The sequence below is a fragment of the Leucoraja erinacea genome, chromosome 6 (genome assembly GCF_028641065.1).
Source record: "Leucoraja erinacea ecotype New England chromosome 6, Leri_hhj_1, whole genome shotgun sequence".
NCBI lineage: Eukaryota > Metazoa > Chordata > Chondrichthyes > Rajiformes > Rajidae > Leucoraja > Leucoraja erinaceus.
Window position 1 is genome coordinate 8,602,687 of NC_073382.1, and position 23,715 is coordinate 8,626,401.

At 40.9% G+C, this 23,715-nt stretch overlaps 1 protein-coding gene across 1 annotated transcript; it reads left to right on the forward strand.

The window, feature by feature from the left end:
* The first annotated feature begins 1,341 nt into the window (after positions 1–1,341).
* On the forward strand, positions 1,342–22,674 carry alg8 (ALG8 alpha-1,3-glucosyltransferase). Its single transcript, XM_055636566.1, has 13 exons — positions 1,342–1,486; positions 2,827–2,905; positions 3,890–4,083; positions 6,370–6,479; positions 9,478–9,545; positions 10,131–10,257; positions 11,768–11,871; positions 13,825–13,945; positions 14,193–14,332; positions 14,583–14,722; positions 17,201–17,298; positions 19,030–19,102; positions 21,750–22,674. Exons 1-13 carry the CDS (start codon positions 1,404–1,406, stop codon positions 21,982–21,984), a joined length of 1,572 nt encoding a protein of 523 aa, XP_055492541.1. The 5' UTR covers positions 1,342–1,403; the 3' UTR covers positions 21,985–22,674.
* Positions 22,675–23,715: the final 1,041 nt, after the last annotated feature.

The following is a 23,715-nucleotide window of genomic DNA, read 5'->3' on the forward strand; positions in this document are numbered from 1 at the left end:
AGACTAAAAAACAGTTTTTACCCCACTGCTATAAAAGCACTAAATGTAGCCGCCAAGTAAAAGAGGGGCCAGACATACTAAGGGAATGTGGTACACTGTGAAATCGACAGAAGGATGGAGGGTTGGGTGTTTATGCATGCTATTTTCGTGATATTTATTTTAGTTGTTTATCTTTTAATATTTTATCTTGTATGTATCGTTAGCTTTTAGAAATGTTTGAATGGTGCACTGACTGGCTGACATTTTTAAATTTTGTTGTACATGGTTCATGTTACAATGACAATAAAGAAACTATTCTATTCTATTCTATTCTCTCCTTTTTTGTTCTCTTTATCCCTTCCTTTCTATTAGTTTATAGATCTTTCCTTTCAGTTCTATCTTTTTTTTAAAATCTATTAAAAAAAACAGCTTTGTATGAATGTAATTGATAAACAAACCGTGTTGCTATTATGTGTTTTCACTTCTAATAAAAAAAAAAATATTTAAAATAAATAAATAGTGTGCGATGGGCTTAAGCCAATTAAATTACACGTTCTTTACGGGAAACCCTGCCGACAGAAACTCTCATTGGTGAGTGTGGAGAGGTGACCTTATTTATATATTTTTTTAATTTGAGCGTGAGAGCTTCTGTCATCAGCGTGAGTGTGAGAATTTCGGCAAATGCGTGAGTCTCACGCTCAATGCTAGACTCTCATTCATCTGTTTGAGCAGTTCTCACACACAATAAAAAGAACAATTATTTATTTTGCAAAAATTTGAAACATTTTACAACGAGAAAAATAAATATCGGGTGAGATAAATATGACAGTTGAACAATCTATCATATTGAAAAAAAAGCTACACAGATAACAAACCAAAAAAGCGATTTGCTAAGGTTAAATAACATGTAAGTTTACAGCTGAAGCTGAAATAACATGACATTTAACTTTTTTAAAGAGATTAGATTTTTCAATATTTACTCATGGGAGTTACAACCCACAAACATAAAGATACATCTACCAGTCAGAGTTTGCAAAACAGTAATGCGCAGTTAGGGTGTCAGTAAAACAATTCATAAGAAAGAAACACACTCCCAAATAATAGGTTGTGAATATGCATGTAAACTAAGCCCGTGTGGAAATTATTTAGCCTCAGATGCGAATAATGGCAATTTCTCTGGCTCTTCAAGCTCATGACCATTTTCAATATAATTGTATGAAAATTTGAATTTATTGCAACTAGCAGTAGAAACAGACTTCATGCTACCTTGACTTAATAGTATAAAAAAAAACAAGTTTTACAAAGTCAACTTCCCCTGAAGTAGGTGCAGCAGGAGGGGGAGAGGAGGGGGGAGGTGGCTCTGCTCCTGCTTTGCTGGCAGCTGCTGCAGTGTGAGTTTGAATAAAGTTGTGTGAGAGACAGCAATGGCGGCGTCTAGGATGTGGAGTTGGTTGCTGCCGCTGGTCATCGGCGTGACTCTCTTCAAGTGTCTGCTTATCCCGGCTTAGTAAGAGCTGCCCCTGGGCGGAGGGGTTTCTCCGTTACACGGGGGTTTTATTTGCTTATTCGGAATGTAATTTGTGATATTCCGGGCGCCGCTGTGGAGGGGGAGGCGCAGGCGCAGGCTGCTCCAGACACTGCTGTGCAATGAATGGCACTGACATTAAAGTCTAATGGTTTAAAGTTTATCTTTTTGCTGCTGGAATTAAATGGCAAATGGTGAAAGACATGAATACAACGTTTGGGCTTAATTGTGAATCATTTTCAGAAGCCATTGATTACTTTTCTCCTTTAAGAATGTGTCCATGCCAACCTAGTTGCCCGTTGAGCTGGACCTGTGTTCGGCCCATATCTCTCTTAATCTTTTACAATCCATGCACCGGCCCAAACGACCATGCACATTATCAATACCTCTCATGATTTGAAAAAAAACCCATCTGTAAAGTCACCCCTAGTGTGTGGTTGGGAGCCTCCCGTGCTCTAGCTGGATAAAGTCCCAGACTATCCAGACTTGCAGGAAGATTGTTCCCGATGTTGGGGAAGTCCAGGACAAGGGGTCACAGCTTAAGGATAAGGGGGAAATCCTTTAAAACCGAGATGAGGAGAACTTTTTTCACACAGAGAGTGGTGAATCTCTGGAACTCTCTGCCACAGAGGGTAGTTGAGGCCAGTTCATTGGCTATATTTAAGAGGGAGTTAGATGTGGCCCTTGTGGCCAAGGGGATCAGAGGGTATGGAGAGAAGGCAGGTACGGGATACTGAGTTGGATGATCAGCCATGATCATATTAAATGGCGGTGCAGGCTCGAAGGGCCGAATGGCCTACTCCTGCACCTAATTTCTATGTTTCTATGACTCTCCTTATAACTCAAAGGTACACAAAAAAGCTGGAGAAACTCAGCGGGTGCAGCAGCATCTATGGAGCGAAGGAAATAGGCAACGTTTCGGGCCGAAACCCTTCTTTTCCTTAAACACTCATTATAACTCAAGATGTCCAGTCCCAGTAATATCCTTGTAAATCTTTTCTGTACCCTTTCCAGCTTAATACCATTCTTCCTGGAGCTGGGTTTTTCATTAATCTGAGTGGAATGAAAGCTTCCGTGTTTTATGCAAAATTAGCAAAACTCATTCCATGCCTTGAGTAATACCAACATTTTACTTCATTTTTATGAAATACGATAATGTTAAAATATAAATTTAGTTCTGTTGATTTTGTGATTTCTGGAATGAATTGTTATATTTTAATATTCATGGTTCATGTAATTGGTATTTAGACATCCTGCAGCAAAATGGACATCATTGATATATATAGTTCCATGAAATATATAATTACATTTTTCACTTTTAGTTACTCAACAGATTTTGAAGTCCACAGAAACTGGATGGCCATTACTTACAGTTTACCTATGTCAAAGTGGTATTATGAAGTAAGTCTTTATGATTTATGGTTAGCTCTCCTAACGTGTAAAGATTGAAGGAAACTTATGTTCACTGGCATTGCGATCATTCCTCGTATTTTCTTTTGGTCAATGGTGTGGAAGATCAGTCTATTTTATTTTTAAGAAAGAACTCCAGATGCTGGAAAAATCGAAGGTAGACAAAAATGCTGGAGGAACTCAGCGGGTGAGGCAGCATCTATGGAGAGAAGGAATAGGTGACGTTTAGGGCGGAGACCCTTCTTCAGGGTCGAGACCCAAAACGTCGCCTATTCTCTATCTCCATAGATGCTGCCTCACCCGCTGAGTTCCTCCAGTCTATTTTGTTTGATGCTTTGTGAAGAACTGCAGTATAGTTGAGCAATTGTTTTCCAAATGTGTTCAGAATTTCTTTCTCTAGAATTACTTTCCAAAAGCTAAACCATTTTGTGTGAAACTTTCAGTCCCAACTTTTGTTGGTTTTAACCTGTGCCCTCTGCTCTGCAATCACAACTTAACTTGATTAATTCCCCAAATTTATAACTCTTTTTTTCAATTACTCTCCTGAAAAGAATGCATTTTGATTCCTGATTTTTTCAAAAGCAAGGGGTCAGCACATTCCTCTTTCTACTTACAATGTGTTGTGGGTTGATTTCTACCCGTTTTATCAACCAGGGAATATTAAGATGTGCATTTGGAGCAGAACTGCACAGTTTCAGTTGTTGATAAGTAAATACAAATGTCTTGATTTTCCTGCATTGTTAATGTCATGTACAATTCCACACATTGTCAGTAATATTCATTAGACCAAATTAACCTTGTCTCATGATGTTTATGTGACTCAGTAAATGTTGTATGTCAATTTCTGTAAAATGCTGAATGATAATTGCAATTTATTGGATAAAATTTAACTCTTCTATTTTCTCTTTTTCTTCCTGATTTCTCCTCATTCTTCTTCCACCTCGCACCCTCCCTCACCCCATTTCCCAAATCCAGGAGACCTCAAGGTGGAGATTGGACTATCCACCTTTTTTTGCATGGCTTGAATACTACCTTTCTTACTATGCACAATTTTTCGATAAGGAAATGTTGGTTGTCCAGAACTTGAATTATACCAGCGACGCAACTGTACTGTTTCAGCGGCTTTCAGTGATCGTCACGGACATGGTGTTCATTATTGGAGTAGTAGCGTATGTGTTAACATTGTCTTTTATATATATATATATATATGTGTGTGTGTGTATATATTATTAGTGTGGGTGGGTAAAAAGATTTGACACTAATGTGGTGGGCCAAAGGACCTGTTTCAGTGAGAGATATATATATATCCCATTTGCCCATATGACATATCCTGCTATGTGTTACCATTTTGTGCCTGTTTAAAAGCCTTTTAAATGTAGTCATTTGATCTCATCCCACTACCTGTTGTGACACGCGTTCCACATATCAATCACTCTGTGCAAGAAAACTCTTAGGGTCTCCTTAAAATCTCCTACCTTGCACCTTAAGAGGAAATCTGCTAGTTTTTGATACTCAATAGACGATAGGTGCAGGAGTAGACCATTCGGCTCTTCGCGCCAGCACCACCATTCAATGTGATCATGACTGATCATCCCCAATCAGTTCCCCATTCCTGCCTTCTCCCTATATCCCCTGACTCCGCTATCTTTAAGAGCCCTATCTAGCTCTCTTGAAAGCATCCAGAGAACCCGCCTCCACCGCCATCCGAGACATTGAAGGAGCTCTGTTGTAGTTTAGTTTAGTTTAGTGACACAGAGTCGAAGCAGTCCCTTCAGCCTCCCGAGTCTGCGCTGACCAGCGATCCCTGTACTCTTGCTCCATCCTACGCACTAGGGACAATGTACCATTTACAGGAGCCAATTAACCTACAAACCTGTATGTCTTTGGAGCGTGGTAGAAAACCAGAGTACCAGAGAAAAACCCACGCGGTCATGGGGAAAACGTACAAACTCCGTACAGACAGACAGACAGAGAGTACAGAGGAGATTTACTAGAATGTTGCCTGGGTTTCAACAACTAAGTTACAGAGAAAGGTTGAATAGGTTAGGTCTTTATTCTCTGGAGCGCAGAAGGTTAAGGGGGGACTTGATAGAGGTCTTTAAAATGATGAGAGGGATAGACAGAGTTGATGTGGATCAGCTTTTCCCTTTGAGAATAGGGAAGATTCAAACAAGAGGATATGACTTCAGAATTAAGGGACAGAAGTTTAGGGGTAACATGAGGGGGAACTTCTTTACTCAGAGAGTAGCGGTGTGGAATGAGCTCCCAGTGGGAAGTGGTGGAGGCAGGTTCGTTGGTATCATTTAAAAATAAATTGGATAGGCATATGGATGAGAAGGGAATGGAGGGTTATGGTATGAGTGCAGGCAGGTGGGACGAAGGGAAAAAAGTTATTCGGCACGGACTTGTAGGGCCGAGATGGCCTGTTTCCGTGCTGTAATTGGTTATATGGTTACCCGTAGTCAGGATCGAACCAGGGTCTCTGGTGCTGTAAGGCAGCAACACTACCGCCGCGTTACTGTGCTGTCCGGGATTTGAACCCGGGACCTCTCGCACCCTAAGCGAGAATCATACCCTAAAACAAAGAACCAGTTTAATTAGGTAATAATTACTCATTAATCAAGTCAGCTTGATTGTTCAATTTATAAATAAGATCTAGTCTGGTCACTTCCCAAAGAATGCCTTTCATTCCTACTTATTTATTGTGCTTCAGTTGGGATTCTTCAATCTGCTGCTCTAGATGTCAGCTGATTTACATCGGGGAGACTAAGCGGAGGTTGGGCGATCGTTTCGCCAAACACCTCCGCTCAGTCCGCAATAACCTACCTGAACTCCCGGTGGCTCAGCACTTCAACTCCCCCTCCCATTCCCAATCCGACTTCTCTGTCCTGGGTCTCCTCCATTGCCAGAGTGAGCAACACCGGAAATTGGAGGAACAGCATCTCATATTCCGCCTGGGTTGCTTGCGTCCGGATGGCATGAACGTTGAATTCTCCCAGTTTTGCTAGCCCTTGCTGTCTCCTCCCCTTCCTTCACCCTCGAGCTGTCTCCTCCCATCTCCCCGCCCTCGGGCTCCTCCTCCTCCCTTTTTCCTTCCTTCTCCCCCCCACCTCCCCATCAGTCTGAGGAAGGGTTTTGGCCCGAAACGTTGCCTATTTCCTTCGCTCCATAGATGCTGCTGCACCTGCTGAGTTTCTCCAGCATTTTTGTGTACCTTCAATCTTCCAGCATCTGCAGTTCCTTCTTGAACACTCTTCAATCTGTACTTGATTAGGCGATTTAAAAATGCTGCTGTCAAAAGGCGATCATGGTTCTCATTCATATTCAGCCGTTGGAAAATGATATTTGTCAGGAAGGTTCAAGATATTTTGTCAAGCAACAATGTGGTCGAGTACTCGGGGAAGAAAAAGTAGGTGTATATTCAATATGTATATATTTTTTGTCTTATTTTAAAGGTGTTGTCAGAATATAAAAAGAACAAAAGAATCAAAGGAAATATTGGAGAAGCCAGACTTCATACTTGCAGTGCTGCTGCTTTGCAACTTTGGAATACTGATTGTTGATCGTATCCTTACATTTATAAAGTATATCTATTAATATACCAAAAATCAGCAAGTTTGTTTTTTTCTCTAGTAATTTCAATATGATTTAATAGGAATCCGAGGGGTAACTTTTTCACGGATAGGGTGGTGGGTGTATGGAGGAGGTAGTTGAGGCTGGGTCTATCTCATCGTTTAAGGAACAGACAGGTACATGGATAGAACAGGTTTGGAGGGATATGGACCAAGCGCAGGCAAGTGGGACGACTGTAGCTGGGATATTGTTGGCCAGTGTGGGCAAGTTGGGCCGAAGGGCCTGTTTCCACACAGTATCACTCTGACTCTGAGTTACTGCCTTTACCGAGTCTCCTGCTTCACAGGAACTAGTAACTTGCTACTGAGGCAAAATAAAAAACAAAACATAAATACTGAAAATCTGTAATAACCACATTCCCATTTATTGGATGAATGATAAATTATGGTTTCAAATAATATTTATTTTCTCTAAATATTTGGTATCTCAACTGACTAATAGGTTTGTTGTTTCTCCATGGAATGATGGGGTGTTTTAAATTGCCCAGAATCTTAGACGTCGCATGCTGGATGTCTAATTCAAAGATGGCGCCTGCCTGTGGCGACATTTTGACAGCAGCCTAACAGAGGAGGATTATTTATAGCTACAATCAACTCACCTGGATCAGAAAAACGTCAGAAATCGGCGTCGTAACGAACAAGCTGCTAGTGCACTTGAAGGCACTAGCGATAGTGCGATCTCCCGCAGCTGCGGGAGCCCCCGACTGCAAGCGTTCCCTCGATCACTGGAGAGACTGGGGATCACAGATACTGTACCTGAAAACACCAGGAAGACCTCCAGAGCCGACGGGCAGGTTCTCCCAGCAGCAACGGAGCTGGAACTACCGTCTGAGGGTATCCCCAATCGCAATGGAGCTGGAGCTCCCGTCTACAAGGAAATCCCCATTCCAGCGCAGGTTCGCAGAAACAGCGGGCACAGTAAGTACAGTACCTGGAAACAACGGAGAGGCCTCCATTGTGTTCGTAAACATGGCCGGACTTCAGGTCCGACTGAAGCGCAGGGGATTTCGACCCCCCGGTTGTGATCTAAAAACCTGTGCGGACCTACTGGCTGGAGTTTTTACGGACATTTTCAACCTCACATCTGAGGTTCCCACCTGCTTTAAAAGGGCCGGTACCCAAGAAGAACAAGGTGACGTGCCTCAATGACTATCGACCAGTGGCACTAACGTCTGTGGTGATGAAGTGCTTTGAGAGGTTGATCATGGCGCATATCAACTCCTACCTCGACAAAACCCGGACCCACTGCAGTTCGCTTACCGCCATAACAGACCAACGGTGGATGTGATCTCACTGGCTCTCCACTCCGCTCTGGACCACTTGGACAATAAAAACTCATATGTCAGGCTGTTATTCATTGACTACAGCTCGGCATTTAATACAATCATCCTCTCCAAGCTGGTTGCCAAGCTCTCAGATCTGGGTCTCTGCGCATCACTCTGCAATTGGATCCTCGACTTCCTCATCCACAGACCATAGTCTGTCCATATTGGTGGACATGTGTCAGCCTCGATAACAATCAGCACGGGAGCACCTTCAGGCTGCGTGCTCAGCCCTCTGCTTTACTCACTCTATGCGTAGCTGGACATAGTGCGAACTCCATCATCAATTTCGCTGACGACACCACTGTTGTGGGAAGAATCACTGATTGGGATGAGTCGGAGTATAGAAGTGAGATCGACCAACTGACCATATGGTGCCAGGACAATAACCTGGCTCACAACACCAGCAAAACCAAGGAACTGATTGTGGACTTTGGAAGGGGTAGGATAGGGACCCACAATCCCGTTTATATCAACGGGACGATGGCGGAAAGGGTCAAGAACTTCAAATTCCTGGGCGTGCACATTTCCGAAGTTCTTTCCTGGTCCCAGCACACTGATGCAATTATGAAGAAAGCACATCAGCGCCTCTACTTCCTGAGAAGACTAGTCGGAATGTCAAAGAGGACTCTAAAACTTCTACAGGTGCACAGTAGAGAGCATACTGACTGGTTGCATCATGGCTTGGTTCGGCAACTTGGCCATCCGGGAGCGGAAAAGAATGCAGAAAATTGTGACCACTGCCCAGTCCATCATCGGCTCTAACCTCTCCACCATCGAAGGGATCTATCACAGTCACTGCCTCAAAAAGGCTGCCAACATCATCAAGGACCCACACCAACCTGGCCACACACTCATCTCTCCGCTACCATCGGGTATAAGGTACAGGAGCCTGAAATCTGTTACATCCAGGTTCAGGAACAGCTGCTTCCCCGCAACCATCAGGCTATTAAATTGGCCAACAAACTTTGAACAGCCTATTGCACTTTATCTGCTTATTTATTTTACGTATATTGAACTGAACTGTTCAGTATTTATGCTTGCAATATTCTGTTGTGCTGCAACAAGCAAGAATTTCGTTGTAATATCTGGGACACATGCAAATAAACTCTCTTGTACATGTACTTGGATATCAGACTAGAAATTATTTGGAAAAGTAATATTCACTGTTATCACAGCTCAGAAGAGAATCACCCGGATTGATGCTGACAAAGGCTTATAGCAGATTTAGAGACAAATTGCTGGAGTAACTCAGCGGGTCAGGCAGCATCTCTAGAGAAAAAGGATAGGTGACGTTTCTGGTTGGAACCCTTCTTCAGACCAAAAGTAAACGGGAGGGAACTAGACGTGGAAAAGGGTCAGAACAAATCAGGGCAGGCAACAAATGAAGGGTGAAGCCCATAATGGCCCATTGTTGGCTGTGGAAAGGGTGATAGTAAAGGGATACAACGATAGCAGATTTGCTGTCTCATATTTGGATAAGAACACAGAAAGAAAACAAATTGTCTTTATCTTTCAGAGAATTGTATGTATGTAGGTTATTTTTCTTCTCTGTGTCAACTCTTTTATGAAAACATTGATAATGTATTATTTCTTAATTCAAACCTAGATATTCATTTCCAATACAACGGCTTCTTATTTGGCATGTTGTTTCTTTCAATTGTAAAGATGTTTAAGGTACTTTGGAAAATACAGTATAATAACATCAGCTATTACATGGGTCAGCTGGCAGCGCTCCCACCTCTGAACCAGACAGGCTCTGGCAACATGTCTCACTGCCGAGGCTTGAACATGTAATCAAGACTGAAAATTCATTCCTGTGGGGTACAACACAGATGATGTTCTTTTGAAAGCGACATTGAATCAAAGTCCTTTCATCTCTTTCAAGAGGATGGAATAGATCCCAGAGCACTATTTCAAAGAACGGCAGATAGTTACCCTGGATCAATATTTATATCTCAACCCAAATACTTTTATCTCAATCAATATCACAAAGTTAAAATATTGATCATTAGCATGTTGTTCATGTTAGTTTCCTGTGGGCAAATTGACTACTCAATTCCCTGCACTGAGCAGAGACTTAAAAAAAACAAAAACATTTTGGCTCTATTTTGTGGGATGATTTGTAATAATATTCCCATTTCAGTTATCTTCCATAGCATACATCAATTTACACTGAACAGATTTCATACTCAATAATTTTGGATATAATAAAAAATATCCCAGTAATGAAATATTTGAAATATTTTGATTTTATTACAGGGAAGACCTGTGGATAGTGCTTTAATATTTACAATCCTGATGAACTTTAAACACATCTTTATTTATGTGGCTCCTGCCTATGGTATTTACCTGCTACGTTCATACTGCATCGCTGAGAATAAACCAGGTACTGAGCTCATTCTTCCAACAGATTTTAAATTAAAATATAACTTAGTTTGATTCTTTACTTGATTTTCAGTTGTAAGCAAAAAAATGGGGACACGTCATTGTTCTCAGAGGTTTAAGTAAGGTGTATAAAACGTATATTAAAACATTGCATTCTTTCCAGCATAATTGCAAGAAAATCACAGGCTGTAATAATTTACCTATTTTCATCACCGAGTCTCAAAGAATTCCTGGGATTTCCCTTTACTAGTTATTCTAAAAACTTAGTTATTTGATACAACTGAGCAGGCTGGTAGTCACCTTCATACCCTTTAAAGACCTGATAGAGGTCTTTAAAATGATGAGAGGGATAGACAGAGTTGATGTGGACAAGCTTTTCCCTTTGAGAATAGGGAAGATTCAAACAAGAGGACATGACTTCAGAATTAAGGGACAGAAGTTTAGGGGTAATATGAGGGGGGAACTTCTTTACTCAGAGAGTGGTAGCGGTGTGGAATGAGCTCCCAGTGGAAGTGGTGGAGGCAGGTTCATTGGTATCATTTAAAAATAAATTGGATAGGCATATGGATGAGAAGGGAATGGAGGGTTATGGTACGAGTGCAGGCAGGTGGGACTAAGGGGAAAAAATTTGTTCGGCATGGACTTGTAGGGCCGAGATGGCCTGTTTCCGTGCTGTAATTGTTATATGGTTATATGGTTATACCCTTGTTTCTGAAGCGAAGAACCAATTAAATCCCTGAATCTGGAACAGCAAGTCTTGCTCGTTTCCACTTCATGCAGGTTGAGAACAATCAAAATAAATTAACATAGAAATGATTGCACTTATTTCAAATTCATTTTTATTACCACCTAATTCTCCCTTAAATATCGATTGTTGCCATTTCAGTAGTCACTTTAATCTTGTATCAAATTTTTTTGTATTTTCCTAATTGTGAGTTAATACCACTAATAACTTTGCTGACTGATTATCTTATTGTAAGGAAGCTCCTCAAAAGTAAACAGTGGCTTTATTCCTATACATTTTTATTGTTAATTCTATTGTTAACAGTAAATTATTAGAGCTAATATTAATTATTAGTGTTAAGAAAAGTAGGATTATGTTGCTAGCCTCTTAAGACATTTATACTGTTAACTGTTGACATATTTTGATTATTGCCAGCTCCCTAAATTTCAGTTTTGGTAACCTATGCAAGCTAATTCCTTTAATTTACTTAAAAAACATGTCCAATGGATAGAACAGATTAAGGGTAGACACAAAATGCTGGAGTAGCTCAACGGAACAGGCAGCATCCATCTCTGGAGAGAAGGAATGGGTGACATTTCGGGTTGAAACTCCCCTTCAGACAGATTAAGGGAATTAATGACACATTTTGGAACTATTTGAGTTTTCTTAAGAAGTATTGATGGTAAATATTTTTAACATTTTAAAATGCTGCATTTTGTTTAATTTAGTATTTGGATAACTTATGATTCATAGATTTTTTTAATTGTTTCTTGTGTTTACTTTTAAGATGGATCAGTCCAGTGGAGAAGTTTCAACTTTCTGCGGTTTAATGTCTTGGCATTTATAGTCTGTGCTGTTTTTGCTGTTTCATTTGGACCCTTCATAGTCATGGTAAAGATGAGTTTGATGAATTAGTCTAAAGATGAATGTCATTTGAGATGTAATTGGTACGTACACTGGCACCGATTGAGCACAGATTTCTTAATGTAGTTCTCTTCCATGAATCTTTGATGTCAATTCCTTATAATATTTGTAATTTGGTTCCCATGGAATGGCAATGTATTGGAGGGTATCTGGGACAACTCAAATGGCTGCTAAAAATGGTAGAAGGAGTCAACTGCTTAGTTAAGTTGTTGGATATGAGAGCAAGTGGTATATAGTGCATACATAATTCATTATCATGAGCTGGTAAATTAACCAGCTACAGCATGAGATGGGTACAAGGAATGGTGTTTTATCCAGGACACAGCCTACAAAAGAGATGGTGCATTCTACCCAGAAAGAGAAAGTAGTCATTTGCAATCTATGTACAATACTGTCAACATTTAAGAATGAAGTTGGAAGAATACCCCTAACCAAGATTATGGATTTGACTGCCTTATCCCCCTCAGTAGTGGAGGCTGTGGGTATAGAGATATAGTTAAATGAAGGTTAGACATAAAATGCTGGCGTAACTCAACAGGGTGAAGCAGCATCTCTGAAAACGTCTCAGTCTGAAGAAGGGTCTCAACCCAAAAGCATCACATATTCCTTCTCTCCAGAGATGCTGCCTGGCCCTCTGAGTTACTCCAGTATTTTGTGTCTTATCTTCGGAGCAACCCAGCATCTTTCTGTAGTGCATCCTGTAGATGCTGCATTTTTCAGTCACAATTTGGCTCCTGGGTGGAGAATGATCAAGTGTTCATCCTAACTGGTGCTGAGCTTTGTGAGCGCTATTGTAGCTGACAATTTTGCAAGTATAAAGATAAATGGTGCTATTTTTCTGATGTGTTTATGGCAATAGCTTATATCCCTATTGGGTTCTATCCCGATTACGGTTGCTGTCTGTACAGAGTTTTCACGTTCTTCCCGTGACCATGTGGGTTTTCTCTGAGTTCTTCGGTTTCCTTGCGCACTCCAAAGATGTACAGGTTTGTAGGTTAATTGGCTTGGTATAAGTATAAATTGGCCCTCGTGTGTGTCGGATAGTGTTAATGTGCGGGGATCGCTGCTCGGTGCAGACTTGGTGGGCAGAAGGGCCTGTTTCCGTGCTCTATCTCTAAACTAAATTAAACTAAACTCGTGGGAGGATAGGATAGTGGCTGTAGAATACCAAGGCTCTGGATTCTCATAGGCGTACGTTTTTATGGTGAGTCCTCCTGCTTAATCAATGGCTGGATTGGTCTTGCCTTGTGCTGGCTTAGACTCAGTGGCCCAAATGGCTTCTATGCTGTAACCTTTCTGTGACAGTTTCTCTTGTTGGAGATGCTCATGGCCTGAAAAGTGAATGGACTTTTAATTTCTTATCCTCAATGATTCCTCCAACAATTGTGTATGTTCAAAGCCTGGTTCTTGCTCTCCAGTATCCAATGCATTTCTGTAAGGTCTCATTGTCAGTATATGTCAGAAATAAATATTCCATTCTTGGTGGCCTGGAAAACGAATGAGGCATTGTTTTCCTATACAAAAATTGTTTCTAAATATTTTCTTGGAGATCATTTTATTTATTATTGAGCAGGTGTAAAATACAGAATAATGCCTTTCAAATGTTTTAATAATCCCTTTAATATGCAGTTTGTTGGGGAGATATATTGATTGCAAAATTACAAATTACATTTGCATTATGGACTTCTGTATGGAAACAACAATCAATGCATATATTAAAATTTCTGAATTATTTGCAACATTTTATGAGAATATTGTACGTCAGCCTGGTTAAAATGTGAAAATAATTAATTTAAAATGTAAAATTGTAAATGTAAAGTAATGGATTGTCTTTATTTAAAAATATACTTTTTGAGAATATTTCATTGCATGGATATAAAATGCCAAAACTGCAATAATTAATGTTTGTTTCTTTCCTAGGGTCAGCTGCCTCAGGTGCTTGCACGACTTTTCCCCTTCCAGCGAGGACTCTCTCATGCATATTGGGCCCCAAATTTCTGGGCTCAGTACAATGGAGCAGACAAAGTACTGTCTATCATTGGTATGGTCGCTGAACATGTCGTACTAAAGCAATAAAAAAAATGTTATTTATAGTAGTAGGACTCAGTACTCTGCATGTTGAAAACTAATAATAACCTAGGAAACTGTACTTTAATAGTCTTCATTCATACTGGATCAAAGTTATCTTGGCATCCCTGGTGCCATGACTGTAACTTGACTAAATTATTTATTAAACAGAAACCTAATTCTTCAAACAGTTGACGGACAACTTTAATTTATTGCTACAGGTGTGAAGCTGCAGTTACTGGCTCCCGCCAACATTTCAAACGCATCAATGACAGGAGGCTTAGTACAGAAGTACCGACATGCCGTCTTGCCTTCAGTGTCACCATTGGCAACCTTGGTCTGTACATTGCTGTCAATCACGGTCAGTACCAGCTCCAAATAATTCCACATTTAATGCAGTCCCTCTTGCTATTCTTTGACTTTTACTATGTTCTTGCTTATAAGAAGTTGGCAGGTTGAGTTTCCTGGGTTAACTCTCTTATTTTATAATGCCGCTGGTTTTTATAATGGCGCTGAAAATGTTTAGTCATGCCTGATATAGCTGAGAGAGAATGTTATCTGGCTTTTCTTCAGTTGTTAATATCTTGTGTCTCTGTATTTTCTATTTCAAGCCTGCTCTTTGTAATATTTGGCTGAAACCTCGAGGACCTAGAGGATTCCTTCAGTGCCTGATTCTTTGCGCATTGGGTTCATTCATGTTTGGCTGGCATGTTCATGAAAAAGCCATTCTCATCTCTATACTGCCTTTGAGGTATCTTACAATTAATTGGTTGGGTAATGTTATAAAAATAATATTTTGTGCAATGCAATTTTAATATGTTGGCTAATGGGGTATTGGATGGAGTGGGCAGAGATGTTTAAACTGCAGGGATGAAGCCACACGTAGACCCCAAGTAGATCCAATGCAGATTATAACAGCTCAGTCCTATTTTCATTTATATTTTTTAATTTTCAGCTTTGCTTCTTTTTATTTCTTCATACGCACGATATGGAAGCCGTTAATAGGCCTGACATTTATTTTCTGTCTCCAATTGTTCCTGAAATAACACGGCCATAAAGAGACACAACACTCATAGAGCTATAGAGGAGTATAGTCGCACGGCCCAACTCATCCAAGATGTCTACCTGCACTGGTCCCATTTTGCTGTGCTGGATAAGAGACTCGCATAAACGAGAGAGCAATTAAGGACAGCACATTTACTTCCGTAAAGGATTTGGGTGCACCAGATATATAGAAAACTATTTGTTGAATTGTTCACGTTACAAATACCCGCTATTTGGCCCCAGCTTTATTTTAAATATTTGAGCATAAATTCTCCATGGTGGGATTCAACTCATGCCTTTGGTTTACTGGGATTAAATACTGGAATCAAATCCAGTAATGTATTCACTTTGGTATAATACCTAGCACTTATGTTTGTGTTTTGGGGAAATGCATACTCAGCTGTAATTTCTCCCCTCATTTCTTTCTTCAATTAGAACTAATCTTCAATTAGAACATTTATTGTTCTATTACTTTTAACAACTCTTATCTGCAAATGAATCTAAACTCATCTTCAATTTGATAATTATCCATTGGGTCATTGGTCCATATACATTGATCACTGGTGGATTGGTGCTTTAGCATAGTACAAAAAACCTAGTTAATCCATTCGATCTTCTAGAATTTATCTTCAATCACAGTTGCAGTTATTTTGGTGTCTTTCCCATAAAATCATTGTTCAGGGTTGCAAGGTCAAACTCAAGGCCAGTTTATTGCCTCATGTACCAATTAAGGTACAGTGAAATTCGAATTGCCATACAGCCATACTAAAAGAAAAAGCAACAAGACACACAACATCCACCACTGCGGATTCCCCATATTCCTCACTGTGATGGAAGGCAATAAAGTTCAATCTTATTCCTCTTTAATCTCCCATGGTTTGGGCAGTCAAACCTTCCGCAGTTTGGGGATCGAAGCTCCTGCTTCGGAGCAGTCAAAGCTCCTGAGGCTTGGAGCCCCCGAAGTCCAAAGTCGTAAGGCCGGAGACTCCTGAGGTGGAGCTCCAAAGTCGATCCCCGACAGGGATCACGAGCTCTGTGATGTTAAGTCCGCTGGCTCCTGCGGTGGAGCTCTCGAAGTCGGTCTCCAGCAGAGGCCGCCAACTCCTCGAAGTTAGGCCGCAGTGCTGACGGAGATACGCTAGGGAAAAAATCGCATCTCCGTTGAGGTAAGAGATTGAAAAAAGTTTCCATCCACCCACCCCCACCCCCCCCCCCCCCCCCCCCCCCCCCCCCCCCCCCCATTAAAAAAAGCTAAAGAACACTAGAAACATACATTTAACACATCCAAACAAGCAACAAAGAAAGAAGGGACAGACAGACTGCTAGTGAAGCAGCCATTGCTGGTGCCTGGTCTTATTCATAAAATAGGTGTGGAAAATATTTGATATGTGTCTAGATAATTTCCAATAATGCTGCTGTACAGTTTTAATATTGGGATTTTAACAATGGTCAGTGCGTGGGATTAGATGCAGATGGGAGGTGGTGGGGTGAGAGAGTGAAATGGGGACAGGGGGATTTTTTTGTGTTTCATGAAGCCAGATGTATCTTATTAACCTCTTAATTATATGGAGGTGGGACAAGAGTTGGGCGCTGTTCTGGGTGGGTTGCCACAAGTCAAGAGAGTTTATTGTCATGTGTCCCACATAGGACAACGAAATTCTTGCTTCCCCACAGCTCCCCACACAACAGAAATGTGTCAGAATAATGAGGTCTGATTTAACGTGTAGGTGTTACTGCAGATGGTGAGGTAACACTTGGCCTCTGGAATCTGGGGACTAAAGTAGGACAGCTTCATCTTCAGGAAGAAGGTAGAGCACCTTGTCTAGCCCGGCAGAATAAGAGAACTTCACACTGCACCAAACTGTTCCAGCAATCCAACTCTGCTCGCTACAGAATGATGGATGGGATCCCCTCTCGTGATTGAATTAGGGTTGGAGAATGGAATCGCCACAAATTTGAGACCTGCAGCTCCTTCCATCTCTTCCAAACTATGTATCAGACAAGACTGCACTGAGTTGGTTGCCTGGAAGTTAAATCTCTTAAGTTAGACAATCAGAGCCAAAACATCCCTTGTTGAGTTTAAAATGCCATGACATGCAGGATAAAGTTTATCATTTAAATTGGATTTGTGTCCCCTACAATAAAATTAATCTTGAGTTATTTTTTTTAACTTTCAAACCCTTAGCTTGTTTGCCGTGGAAAATAGAAACGATGCTGGAACATATCTCATTTTAGCAACAACAGGGCATCTTTCCCTCTTCCCACTTATCTTCACAGTGCCAGGTAATGAAGATATGTTCATTCATATTTAATAACTACAATACTTGTTTGTCCTAAAGAAATTAAACAATGTGTTATTGGATAATTCCTCGATTAAAATTTAGAACAAAATACCCTATGAGTATTTCAGACCAGTGACTTCATCTGGTGAATTAATAAAATGGACAGACCAGATGGTCCTGAGTTTGATTCCCCAATCTGTACTGAGTTAGCTGATTTCAGTCAGAGTACCTATTAGAGCATTGCAAATACCTCAGTAACTTCTGACACGTCTAATATAATCCCACCATTAGGCATATCTTCCACTTTCCTCCACTTTCTGCATTTCACTTTGTGACTCCCCACCTAGTATTCCCAACCCCACGGCATCTTCCCATGTAATTGGAAGAAAAGTAACAGCTTTCCACTTGCCTCTTCCCATCCACCATCCAGGGACCCACACAATTCTTCCAGGCGAGGCAACAATTCATTTGTACTTCATCCAGTCAAATCGACTGCATTTACTGTTCACAGTGTGGTCTCCTGTACATTGGAGAAATTAAACATGGATCGTTTGATCACTTTGCTGAATATCTGTGCTCAGTCTGCAGAAGTGATGCTGACTTTCCTGTTGGATGCCTCTCTGATTTTCAATCCTTATCCTGTTACGTGAGGCCCAAGATAAACTTGAACATTTTACCTAAACAACCGCCTAAACAACCTTTGAGAAGAAATTCCAGAGTACTTTACACATTAAAAAAAAATAAGGAAGTAACTGCACACAATACTCCAAATGCAGCCTAACCAAAGTCCTATAAAGCTGCAAAATGATTCCCTGACTCTTCTATTAAATGCCCCAATTAGGGTTGCCAACTTTCTCACACCCCAAATAAGGGCCAAAGGGTCAAAATAAGGGACAAATTTCCGACGGCAATTCGTTGACCGACTCGGCCTTGGCTGGGTGAATGATGAGTTGGCCGGGTGCTGGCTTGCACACAGAGCCCAGCCGGTGGGCCGACGGAGGAGTTTTGAGCGCTGGACTTTGCACGCAATGTTGCGCGGCCCGGGCCAAAACTCCTCAGCTGGCCTGCCGGCTGGGCTTTGTATTCTGCTGCGCGCAAAGTCTGGCACTCCATCCAACTCATGAACCGATGATCGGCGGTAAGTGAAGGTCGGACAGCGGGCCGGGCTGCCGACCGACAGGGCCACGGGCGAGGCGCTGCTGCTGCACTCCATGGGCTGCACCACGTCGGGACGGGTGAGGTGGGGCCGGATGCAGCGCTCTGCTGGCTTGTGGCTAAAGGTATCGGGGTATGGAGAGAAGGCAGGTACAGGATACTGAGTTGGATGATCAGCCATGGCGGTGGAGGCTCGAAGGGCCGAATGGCCTACTCCTGCACCTATTTTCTATGTTTCTATGACCCGACAGTCCCATCCACAGTAGTAGAAGTCAAATACGGGACAAGGGCTGTCCCGTACGGGACAAACCAATTTAGTCCAGTATATGGGATTTCCCGGATAAGCCAGGACAGTTGGCAACCCTTGCCCCAACCAATGAAGCAAGCATAACATATGCCTTCATTACCACTCTATCTATTTGTGTTGCCTTGTGGGCTGAAGGCCCTGTACTGGTCTCTGTTCTGTTTTGTGCTCTATTTAGTTACATTATCGGATTGGTGAATCTGCTCTTGTATCTCATGTTGGGGTCAATGCTGTGCTTTTGATTTTATTTTGACTTTTTGTTTTTCTTTTTAGAATTGCCAATTAAACTGTGCCTCATGCTGTTCTTCACTGTATATAGTTTCTCTGCTCTGCATGCTTTATTCAGGTAAGTTGAAATCCTTCGCCCTCAGAAACCTTTTTACTAATCATCCTGCTATGTGAGCAATAGACAGTGCTACACCATCATTACCTTAAATATTATAATCAGTGTTTAAAAATATGTCTCAATGTAGACTTTTTTGTTCATTTGGGGCCCTCTAAATCTAGAATCAGATACCCTCTTTTCCTTGCAGAAATAATGATCAACCACTAACAAATTCTCATTGATGTAGCTTCTTTAATTTAGCAAAAACATTCCAGGGTAGCGAACATGAAAGTAATCAAACAAACATTTGGTACCAAGCCACTTGGATATTAGAGCAGATGGACAAAAGATTGGGCAAGATGAATTCCTGTGCACTTTAATGACCCTATCAATGAAATTCTACAAAGGAAGAACCTGAGATGAGGATGTAATGCTTACTGAGTATGTGAGTGTGGGGCGATGCATACACATCCTGACTAATCAAGACTGTTGGTAGTTGAGTGATGGAGATGTGGGGATTGAGTGGTGACTGAGGTCAGTGGTACCTTTAGTAGGATTTGCATTTTCAGTTGCATTAACCAACCTTCGCGTTTGAACAGGTTGATCTGCACCTGAAAGGCAAAAGGTGATTCTGCACGTTAAAATGAGATAACCACCAAACAGTGTTGCAGGGATTCATTACCCTACCTGGTTTACCTACCACTCAGTCGATTGTCAAACTGCCAATTTCACCCTACTTGAATATTTGTATGAAGTCACCAATACCCATGTAGTCCACCAAACATATCACCACATCATGTACGTCTATGCAATGAGAGGCTTGTTATCTCTTGCAGATGTCTTTCGGAGGATGTAATTAAGATGTAAAGGATGTAAAGATTTACCGGATTTTGCCAGAGCCTCGAAGGCCTGACTGCAGAGAGAGGTTGGGCAGGCTAGGACTTTATTCCTTGGAGTGCTGGAGGTTGATAGGTAATCATGTAGCGGTGTATAAAACCACGATAGGGTGAATGCACAGTCTTTTACTCAGAGAAGGAGAATCAAGAACCAGAGGACATGGGTTTAAGGGGAAAGATTTAATAGGAACTTGAAGGAAAACTTTCTCACTCAGAGGGTAGTGGGTATATGGAATAAGCTGGCAGCGAAGGTGTTTGAGGCGGTTCCTATAACAGTACTAAAAGACACTTGGACATGTATATGGATAGGAAAGATTTGGAGAGATAAGAGCCAAATTCAATAATGGGACGAGCTTAGATGGGGAATCTTGGTCATCATGGACGAGTTGGGCCAAAGGGCCTGTTTACGTGCTGTATGAATTTATGGGACTAATAGATATTTATTTTTCTATTTCCCATGCTGTCAACAAAGGTTTCCAGTTCAGCCTCTGAAATTTTGTTATCTGCTCCCTTTGGTAGTCAGCCGTTGTTGGCTCTCACATTATCACATAAAATCTCTGCAGTTAAAGCAGTCAAAAAGCACCTTTTTAAAATGTGTGAGCTACACCAGGTCCCCAGCTGGTATACGCATCCAATGGATTGAATAGGTATTGGTGTCTTCATGCAGAAGTTATACAAAATTGGTGTGGTGACATGAAATTCCTTGAAGATAGACACAAAATGCTGGAGTAATCAACGGGACAGGCAGCATCTCTGGAGAGAAGGAATGGGTGACGTTTCGGGTCGAGACCTTTCTTCAGATCTGAAATGTCACCATCCTTTGTCTCCAGCCTTTTGTGTCTATTTTCAGTGTAAACAGCATCGGTAGTTCCTTCCTACACATGACAAACCCTGAATCAGGGTTTGGTGGTTATCAACTTTTAACTTTCTCAATCACCTTCAGTCTGGTCATAAGGAATAGGAGTGGAATTAGGCCATTCGGCCCATCAAGTCTACCCCGCCATTGAATTATGGCTGATCTATCTCTACTTCCTAACCCCATTCTCCTGCCTTCGCCCCATAACCTCTGACACCTGCACAAATCAAGAATCTATCCATCCACTTGGCCTCTACAGCCTTCTGTGGCAAAGAATTCCAGATTCACCACCCTCGGACAAGAAATTTTTCCTCATCTCCTTCCTAAAAGAATAAGTTATAAGTATATAAGTTTTCTTTTAAAATATTTAACTATATTTACATAGAGATCGGGAGGTCTATATTCAATGTGTATTTTGACACTGGACTCATATTTATGTTATGCCTGTTATTAATGTAATCCTGATCCCTATGTATCAATATCATTGTTATGTTTATCATTCTTTTTTTTAGTTTTGTTTTTATTTTTGAAAAAAAAAGCTAATAAAAAGATTTTAAAAGAAAGAAAGAACATCCTTTTGATGATCTTTCGTCCTGGATAATCAATCCGTTGTACATCCACAGTATTTTCTCATGAATATTAAAGGATTGGAACTAATGCACCATTTTGGTGTCTGGATCAATAGCCGAGAAATTGCCGAAGCTTTGCTTAGTTTCATATTTTGTTGAAAAATATTTACAGCAAAATACTCTTAGTCTGATGAAGTTCATCTTGGTAAACTTAGCTCAAAGTGTGTACATGAGGGCTGGCAAAGAATTCCACATCGCATTTAACACTTGCAATTGATTACATTTGTTGAACTTAAAAGAAATGTATATAATTCAATATAATCTAATGGAGTTTGTTATCTATCCAGGAACGAAGGAACACTTCTAAACTGGTCTGAATGCATTTACCTCAGTGGTCTTATCCCCCTGGAAGTTATTTGCGAGATCATCTACCCTCATACGCGCTGGCATGAGAGGTTCCCCTTTGTCCCATTGATGTTTCTCTCCGTGTATTGTTCACTGGGAATTACCTACGCTTGGATCAAACTATATATTTCAGTCCTCAGGGAGCCGACATTGGTTAAGAAGTTGAAAGTAATATAGTTAATGGATTTATTCAACTTGTGAATGTGTTATTCATTTGGAGTTGTGTTACATGAATCATGATAGAATCATGGGCAATAAAGTAATTATGGATGAAATACTGGAAGCCAAAATGTCACTAACAAATTATGAATGCTAATTAAAATTACTGAAACTGTGATGTGGATCTTATTCTGTGATCGACAGAATGTAGGGAAGAGCATGAATTTTCCAATGATCTTTCTCTTGTTTTTATAACAGCACATGATATTGTGATAGTGTTGCGTTTTTAATGAATTATGAATTTTAATTTCACAATCCCATATTTTTGACCCATTCCTGTGAATCATAAATGTTGCTCTCCTATGCATATCTCCTACACTTTGGATGCTATGTGCTTCCAATGTGTTCTACAATGCATAAAAAATATGCATTTCTATCTATTTTTAACATATGTTTTGAAACAAGTCTGTATCATTCCTGTAATACCTGCATTCACTTTTTTCCTTAAAGGAAGTTGATGTGTTTATACGAGTTTGTTCTTGGTTGGGTATTTTTTTAAACAAAGGTGTTAAAGATAAATTTAAGAACCAAAAATAATTCTGTTATGAATACAGTGGTCATCAGTCAATGTAAATGTTACATGGACAAGTATGTGTTTTGTAAATATAAAATCCTTCAGTATATTTAAATTAAATCGTGTTGGAGAAATTGCTTGTCAGGAAATATGTTTAGTGCAAGATAAACAAGCTAAGCCATAACAAGATAACAAGCTAAGCCATTATTACAGGTGGACATCTGAAACATACAGTAATCAAATTTTCTGTAAAGTTTGTTGTTAGGTCCAGAAGGCTGCAATATGTCCAGACAGCTGATGACAGGACCTGCCAGCTCAATCTGCTGGACATGTCTTTCTGCTCGTTATTTTGTAACTCCTACATTGTTTGGACTGTTCTCATGTATTAACTGATCCCATTGACCAGATCATCTTGTATACAGCTTATCCCATGGTTCAGTGTTTCCAGTTTGAAAGAAATTACCCGAAATTCAGGATATTCTGGTTGTCTTTAGGCAATTTTAGGGAAATTTAATAATTTCGGGCAATTTCAGCATCTGGCCTCTAAAGGGGTGTAAAGATAGTACACACAGCACTGCCGGTTTGGCGCTCAAAGGTTTGCACAGAGCACTGTCAGTATAACAGGTGATAATTTAAATAAAGAGCTGTCGGCTGCAGCCCTATGGATTCTAAATATAGCGCTACCAGCTGCAGCGCTATGGGCTTTAAACATAGCGCTGTAGCCACAGCGCTATGGGTCACAGACTGTTCGGGAAAATTCTTGTATAACAATTAGTCTTTGGAATTCTCTTTCTCAGTGGAAGTCGAGCCTTTGATTAATTTTCAGACAGTGGTAGAATTCTGGATAAGCCTAGTGGTGAAAAGTTACCAGTGGGCGGTGGGATTGTAGTTACATTGGAAATGGCCCTGATCTTACAGAATGGTGGGTGGGTTCAAGGGGCAGAGAGGGAGTGGTGGAGAGAGGGTGATTGGGAGAGGGAGCGAGGGAGGGAATAAGGGGGGGGGGGGGGCGAAGAGAGGGAAAAGGGAGGGAGGTAGGGAGAGAAAAAGGATGGGGATGGAGGGAGGGAGATTGGGAGGGAGAAAGAGCAGAGACTGAAACAAGAGAGCCGGTTGAAAAAACAAAGACAATGAAAGCTGTTGAAGTCAACGAAAGTTGCCTTACATAACACTGT